At 44.4% G+C, this 8,193-nt stretch overlaps 1 protein-coding gene across 1 annotated transcript; it reads left to right on the top strand.

The window, feature by feature from the left end:
* Positions 1-222: 222 nt before the first annotated feature.
* Positions 223-7,246, top strand: tspan4b (tetraspanin 4b). Its single transcript, XM_037477196.2, has 8 exons — positions 223-947; positions 3,138-3,207; positions 3,368-3,559; positions 3,640-3,714; positions 4,537-4,632; positions 5,434-5,547; positions 6,532-6,615; positions 6,806-7,246. Exons 2-8 carry the CDS (start codon positions 3,139-3,141, stop codon positions 6,872-6,874), a joined length of 699 nt encoding a protein of 232 aa, XP_037333093.1. The 5' UTR covers positions 223-947; position 3,138; the 3' UTR covers positions 6,875-7,246.
* The last annotated feature ends 947 nt before the right edge of the window (positions 7,247-8,193 follow it).

The following is an 8,193-nucleotide window of genomic DNA, read 5'->3' as shown; positions in this document are numbered from 1 at the left end:
TGTGTCCTGCTTCCAGCTGCAGGTTGAGGTGACTGCACCAGAGGACATCGCACACACCGTCCCTGAGGAGGCCGATGATCCTCTGTAAACTTTAGGAATTTGACAGTTGGGTCCTCTGAGTCGTTTTTGTCTTTTTTTCATTGGTGAATTTAATGTTTTGACTGTAATCTAAAAATGTAATTCATACATGTATTGTGTGTCTGATAATAGGATTCGGATTATTTGCATGGTCGCTTTAGCTAACAGAGTGAAGTGCTCACGGATGGATTCAAAATAAACAAACCAGCATTAAGAAGTGAAAACAGAGATTTAGTCTAGGTGTTATAACTTATTTATTTTTGCTACGTTTGAATGTTATTGGAAAGATACAACAGAGACAACAAAACGACTTGCTTAAAACATTTGAATCCCTAATATGCTTTGGTGTGGTCAGCAGTAATATGAAGCAAATCCACCATTTGGTAGAATGGACAGTTTGCTTTTTGAGTACAGCAATAAAAGAACATCAGTGAGACACAGCAAACAGGATAATGAGCCAAACATTCTGGAACAAAAGTGGCATAAGGGGCCAGGCTTTACAAGAGGTGGGGGACGGACACGTTGCAGGAAAGAATGGGAATGGGAGGGACACAGAGGGGGCGGGTATGAACACACATCTGGAAATGATTGGGAAGAGAAAAAGAGAGAGGAGGCAGTTTTGTTCAGAGATCGACATTAAAAGTAGGGTAAAACCTCCCAGGTGGACAATTGCTTAAAGTCAACGCAAAGTTCTGAGTCGTGGAAGAGGACAAACTGATTCGTGGACAGCGGGCGGACAACGTCGACCAGTGACGAACAATAGAGAAGCCTGGCTGCTCCTGGGACCGATGCCAAGGGGAGCTGGAAAGCAAAGCAAGTGAAGACCAGAACCAGGGGTGAAGGAGCCGGACATAGAAAGTCACCTTCAGGTAGAGCCTACAGCATGTGAATCCCAGTCACACACACACACACACACACCCTAAATGAGGACACCAGACACTCCACTCCACTTTACTTTAAGGTCAAGCATGTTTAAATTAATAAGTTTGCATGCATTCAAATGGAACTGCTCTTACCGTGTAAAACATCTGTGGATCTCTTTGCACTTCTGACCAGAATAATAATAAGAGTAATCAGATAAATAAGTCATCCTCAAAATAATCTCTGTAGGGCACTAAATAAGTTGACAAGATTGTCCCTCCAACTTGTTCACTAAAATATGTCTGTAGTCATTCACACGTCTTCCTTCTGACGATGATTTCCATGAAGCATGTGAGCACATCTCTGGTATGGATCACATGTGTACTTTATACTAGTCTTCAGACCCCCCCCAGTGCTGTGACCCATTGCCCCCTGTTTCACAGTCTAATAAAGAAGCTAATGGGTTAGCCGAGGACAGCCCTACTGTTCACATCTAGCTGATGACTTTTTGTGTTAAACACAGCAATGGCTCATGTGGGAGTGTTACTACGGGTCGGAGGAGGCGAGCCTTCTCTGGGACTACAAACTGTTAAGGGGACGGACTGAAAGGGAAGGAGCTTTTACATTAGTGACAAGAGCACAAATTTGAACCTAAATGTGTGTTTTATAGATAGCTCAGGCTTTTTCTTCGGGGCAGTCTGGAGGTGTTGGATATTATTCATTATTATTGATTCTCCTGCCTCTGGTGGTGAGACTCTGGGTCTTATCATGTCCTCCAACTATTCACCTAAAGTAGGTGATAGAAACCAAAGCTGTCCTCCTCGGTCTACACAATCAATACAACAAGTCAAACATCGCCCTGGGCCATACTTTGCTTCATGTGGGTTTGTAGGTCTGCTGTGGCCTTGGCAAGTGCTTCCAGCTATATAATTAGGTCTACCGAGGAGGGGAGGGAGCTTCCTTCCTGTCAGCAGTTTGACTTCCTGTGTGGGGTCAGTAGTCAGTGTAGGGACCACTTCATTCAGAGACCAGTCCCACTGTGAGCATTCTCTCACACACACAAAAACATCACGTTTAATGTTTCAAAACTTTGAACCATTGAATACATCAGAAAGCGCACCGCATCATAGTTTAGTCAGTAATCATTCCTTCTACCCATGGTGACCCCTCCTTGACTGGATTCCAAGTGAGGGATTGGGCAAAACGTCCAGCGCCATCATCCGGTGCAAAGGGAACAGGAAGCTGAAGCAGTAGCAGTTTGTTGTACCACTGAAACAAAGTACAAGTACAATATGTGATTATGCACCACTAAATATCACTGGGCCAAGCAGGGCGAGGAATACGGTCTGTGGAAACCCATTCATGTACCCTTCGTGTCCCCACTACTCATATCTAGTGCAATAATCCTGTATTTAACATGTTGATTTAAACCAGGGGTGTCCAAACTACGGCCCGCGGGCCAACTGCAGCCCGCCATTTTTAATTGGCCCGTATCAAAGTCTAAAAATGTAAAGGACTACTTCCACTGTGTTGTACTTCTTAGTTGAACACAGTTGTGAAAACTGTCTGGTACCACAGCTGCATGCACACATGAACGCATTCTGTTGCGAAGCTCCGCCTCTTCAATGTAGCGCACTTCACCACGCTGACCGCAATCAAATGCACATTTCCAAAGATCAAGCTCTCTGCTAAAATGGGAGCTTGTGTCTGTAATAACTTTTCTCATGAAAGAATTCAGCGCTTCCACGTTTTTTGAGAAGGAAATCCCAGTTTACGGCTCCGTTTTCACTGGATGCAGAAGAAGAGGATGAGAGTCTGCATTTAGAGCTGATCCAAATACACTGTGATTCTCTGAAGAATCAGCTTCTCTGGAGCTTGGAAAAGGCCACGTGTTCTCTGATGGAGACGCCACGAAGAGCAGTCTGTTGGGCTCAACATCTGTGAACAGACATTCTTTATGCGTTTTTTGGAAGTAGCCAATCCAAAACGTTTAGGATGATGTCCTTCCTGGACACAAACAAATACTTGAAGCATCTTATCATTTATGCTTTACACATTTCCAATCGCCTTGGAAAGAGACACACGGGCCCTCTCACCACACGCCAACAAAGCCACACTTTTAACCATAGGAGAAACACAGCAGCCAGGACGAGTCCACTGTGACATTGTAGCTTGAACGTAGTTCTCTTCTGTTGCAGCATGTCAGCGCCTCGAAGGTGTTTGTGCTGTGTCAAATATTTGATGTTTGTCTTTAACCTCATCTTCTGGGTAAGTAAACAGCTATCCAACACTTCACTTCATTCATTAAGCAGTTAACTTTGAGTATGCGTATTGCATGCGTCCGACTGATTGTGTGCATGTACCATGTTAATCGATGCATCACAGTGCTGCGTTGTCCCACTGGCTTGACGTTGCGCTTCTTGAACAGCTAGGCGGATGCGGCTTGTTCGGCATCGGAGTCTGGCTGTCCTTCACGCAGGCGGAGTTCTCCTCTCTTCCCCTGTCGTTTCCATCCCTCTCAGCCGCCAACCTGCTGCTGGTCGCCGGTGGCATCACCATGGTGACCGGCTTCCTGGGTTGTCTCGGAGCCCTGAAGGAGCAGCGCTGCCTGTTGTTCATGGTGAGAGGTTGACATGGAGAAGAAGTTGCAGATCCTTCGGTCATGATGCCAGTCTCCAACGGCTTTTCTCTGTTCTGCAGTTCTTTGTGATCCTTCTGCTCCTGGTCCTGACAGAGGTCACTCTGATGTTGGTAATACACGTCTTCCATGACAAGGTGAGCTCTACCAACGCAATGCACACTGAATAAAATAGGTGTTTTAACATCATGCACGGTGAATGATTGAGACCTAGATAGAGAGAAAATATTAAGGAGGTGAAAATGCAGACGAAGTTGGACATGGGTGAGTTCTAATCAAAGTTTGCTGAGAGCTTTGGGTTGGGTTGGGTTGACTGGAATCCTGCCAGGGCTGGTGGGTGCAGGCTCAAATGCAGAGACGCAGCGACAAGGGACAAGAGACTGACATGGCCTGAATACACAAGGGAGGTGCACGTGATTGGACACAGGTGGAAACAATCAGACACTGCAGCCAATCACAGGGGAAGACAGGACAAGGCAGGAAGTGAAGTTAACCCCAGGGACACATGCAACTACAAAGTACGTTCTTAGATTAGGTTCTATAGTTCTGCATAGATCACATATCCAAATCATGGCAGCAGGTATTATTTTCAAATTCACTGACAAAGACCAGAGCATGAGAAGGGAACAAGACCAGTTTGGGGGTTGTGTGGGGGGGCCGGACTCACTGAGGGTCCACTTCTTCTGTACACATACGTGTAGCACACGTCTGCACTGGGGATCATGGTGGGGGTGTTACCTCTCAGGACTTATTGATGACTTCTGTTCCCGTTGAAAAGTTTGATGCACGGAAATAAAATGTCTCTTCTGCTGACGATCTAAGTTATCATTAACGTTTTAACATATGCATTAGTAATACCCTGAAGTGATTTAATAAGGAAACCCCCAAAGGAGGACTACTACTCAGGAGGCAGGTCAAGATTACGGATAAAATATCTGTCTTGCTTCTTTTTTTTTAAGCTGGATTCAAGAGCACAAGGTGAATTAAAGGAAGGTATGAAGATTTATGAATCAGAACCTGAACTTAGAAAATCCTGGGACAACGTCCAGAAAATGGTGAGAACTCTACAAAGAATGCATGAGCACATGTGATGCATGAGTGTACAGTAGGTACGTAACACCCAACAAATGATGTCACGGCCAAAGCTCTTCTGTCGAGCCCCGTTTGATTATATAGGAACATTGGAGAACCCCCCCCCCCCCATACCTTCTTTGTTTTAATTGAATTGCATTATAATTATGATATAAAATCTATAAAATTATTAGTTTTTCATTCTAAAATAAGTACATGTTCGCTCACTTTTCCACTTCAGTTTATTCTTATTTTAGCTCAAATCTTTTTTTCTAATTAAGTTAACATGGCCATGGTGGGGGGTTTCCAAGTGTCTCATCACTTTAGAGGGCTCCCTACTGTCTGCCTCCAGTATTTTAAGACACTCTCACCGTGGGGTCTGTCTTCTTGGCCGACCGTAGTGCTCATAAAGCCCGGGGACAGATATGCCTCCTTATGTTTTCATACTTTCACCTTTTTTTGTGCTGTTGTCGTGTTGCTTGCGTCACCAGTCACAAATATGTTCATCTTGGCACATTTCAACCATATAAATGTCTTATCTTGCTCTTTCTCCTTCCTTCGGTCTCTCTCCAATTTGTAGTGCAACCATATGATTTAGTGCACAATCTTCACTGTTGCAAAATTGCATTTGTTATGATTGTATTTTATATTGTTTTACCGGTGTGTGTGTGTGTGTTTGGGTTGGTGATGTAGTTCCAATGCACCCGCCCACACCCGACCCCTAGGGGGTGTGCCTCCCAGTAATTACTCTAATCTAATCTTTCTGCCTTTCTGTCTTCTCCCAGTTCAAATGCTGTGGAGTAACAAACAAAACGGACTGGTATGACGTGCTGAATGGAACGCTGCCCTCCTCCTGTTGCTCCGTCGGCGCGGTCCAGTGTGTGGACGGGTGGAGTGAGGTCGGTCTGCTGCTCCGCTATTAAACAAGTTGTTCATGTCGTCTTATTCTCCCATATGCTCCAAAAGAAAGGCCTGATGATGTCATCCTTTACCGTTATATCAACAGTTATCAGCAACTGCCACTTCCAAATGCAGTTGGTTATGTAGGATTGATTATTTAATAGAAATGACTCACAAGTTTGACTTTGCTGAATGTCAAAGCCAAACTAGGTGGATTTCCATACAGCAGAGACATGTATTCAGAGCCTAAGGAGGAGTGTGGCAGAGCCTCCGAGCTTGTCGTCTTATCTGAAAACTGCTGGTTGGATCCCCTTCTCCTCCTCCAGTCTGCTTCCAGAAGTGTCCCGGGATAAGACACTATACCACAGACTGACAGATGCTGTTGGGGACATGGCAACCAGCATGGCAGCCTCTGTGTAGGAACGGCTACCGCTGACATGTGCTGTTGAAGCGCTTTGAGATTAAAGTGTCGCTTTACAAATGTCCTAAAAAAAAAGCAAAATCTAAAAAAGCAGAAGAAAAAAGCAGCATTCAGGAAAATGTTTGGCAAGTAATAAATACTGTGGCGTTTAGATTTAAATATTTAGAAATAGCAAAATGGCCACCATGGGACTAAAAAGGACAATGTCGCTAAATGGTGTGGAAACGTTAAGGCGCTGCGCTGTACACACTGAGCTCCTAAAGAATGGACACGATCCTCACATGTGTGAGACATTGTTTGGTTAGGATAGCATTGTTCCCGTGGACAAATGGGGACATCTTGGAGCACAATAACATTGTGTGTCCACACACTATATTTTCTACAACTTCTTGAAGATCATGAGACACGTTCCAGACAACTCCAGAAATGCCAGCCAGACCTAACATGATACAAGTCAATGCCATCACCTTTTAAATAGATTCTTAGACATCAGAGTCTTTTTATTGCTCCCTTCCCTTGTCTCTACAGACCATTTCTGTTTGTCTCTGTCTGTCCCCTGCAGCCGTGTTATCAGAAGGCCAGGCAGTGGCTGCTGGACAACATTCCCTCCGTCCTGGTGTTTGGAGTGTGTATTGGTGTTGTGCAGGTAATTGTCTCCAATAATCATTCTCATACTGCCCCTCTGACCTCACAAATGTCTATTTTTGTGTTGTTTTTTCATTTATTTTAAGGAAATGTTAGCAGGAGGAAAGAATCGAGTATTGTCTGGTTCTACAAATGGCTGTTTCAAACCCGTACAGTACATATTGATTTTATCTGACCTTCTCTCTCATCAGATCCTTGCCCTGTTGTTCTCCTTGCTGATGTACTGTCAAATTCTGTGTGCTGAGAAGAACCTGGACTGACTGGAGACCAGCTGTTCACAGGCCCCTGATGATGGGGCCCATCCCAAACTCCTCTGGGATCTCAAGGCACTCAACCTCTCAAAACCCCAATCGTCTCTGTGGTTTCAGCCTTTGGCTTTAAAATGTACACTCCCTAAAATGGTAATGTCCATCCAGCCAATGGACTCAGCACACGGACAAAGTCAGGCTTGATTTTACCAGCATGGGGATCATTAGCCCAGTTATGCCATATCTATGTTTCAATCTCTATTTAAAATGTCATTATCTGGATTTGGATTTCTCTCCAGGATGTCAACAAGAAGACATACCATTTTATAAAGCACTCAGTTCACTTTGTTCATATTTTTGAGCCTTGTATATATTGCTAAACTTTAGGAGCCCTTTGAAGATTTTGTTAAGTTTACTTTAGGGTTTTCTTGTTTCCATCTGTTTCATCTACTCATCACAGCGACACAATATTCTTATGGTCACACTCTGTCATTCTCTCTTGTCCTTATTAACTCGTTCATCCAGCCTTGTCTTTTGTATTGGTGCAAACTGCAACATGTTGTGTTTTAGCAAAGGCACTAGGATCATTTGCCATTGGTAAAGTGATAAAGTATAGACTACTATTGCTTATTTGAGAAGCATTATCTAATCTAATATCAGCACACAGGCTAGTACGGTACCACTAAGTATCGGCAGTACTTTGCTCTCTGTGTGGCTTCTGCAGCTCTAAGGACATCTCATCTCCAGATGTTCCAAATGCTACCATTTTACCATCAGATCAGCTGGAAAGGCCCACGAGCCCTGCTTTGATCAAAAGAGCAAGCTTAAAGAGAGGGTTATGGACCGGTAGCACGGAACAATCAGCATCACGTGAGGAGCCTCAGTCAGCTAGGGGCGTGGCTTAGGTGTGCGTGTAAAGAAAGGGGAGGAGACAATAGGAATGGCTCTGCTGCTACAATCACATCAGTTATATCGCAACAAAGAACCAAACTTAAGGCTCAACTCCAAAGAAAATAAAGTTGATTTAAAGGTCGGCCGCCCGGATTATTTTTACAAAAGCGTATGCCTTTTTGTAAAGATGGTTCTGTACACTCACCGGCCACTTTATTAGGTACCCCATGCTAGTAACGGGTTGGACCCCCTTTTGCCTTCAGAACTGCCTCAATTCTTCGTGGCATAGATTCAACAAGGTGCTGGAAGCATTCCTCAGGGAGTTTGGTCCATATTTACATGATGGCATCACACAGTTGCCGCAGATTTGTCGGCTGCACATCCATGATGCGAATCTCCCGTTCCACCACATCCCAAAGATGCTCTGTTGGATTGAGATC

Source organism: Pungitius pungitius, chromosome 12 (genome assembly GCF_949316345.1).
Source record: "Pungitius pungitius chromosome 12, fPunPun2.1, whole genome shotgun sequence".
Lineage (NCBI taxonomy): Eukaryota > Metazoa > Chordata > Actinopteri > Perciformes > Gasterosteidae > Pungitius > Pungitius pungitius.
Note: the sequence above shows the minus strand (reverse complement) of the source record. Positions and strands in the feature narration are given on the sequence as shown.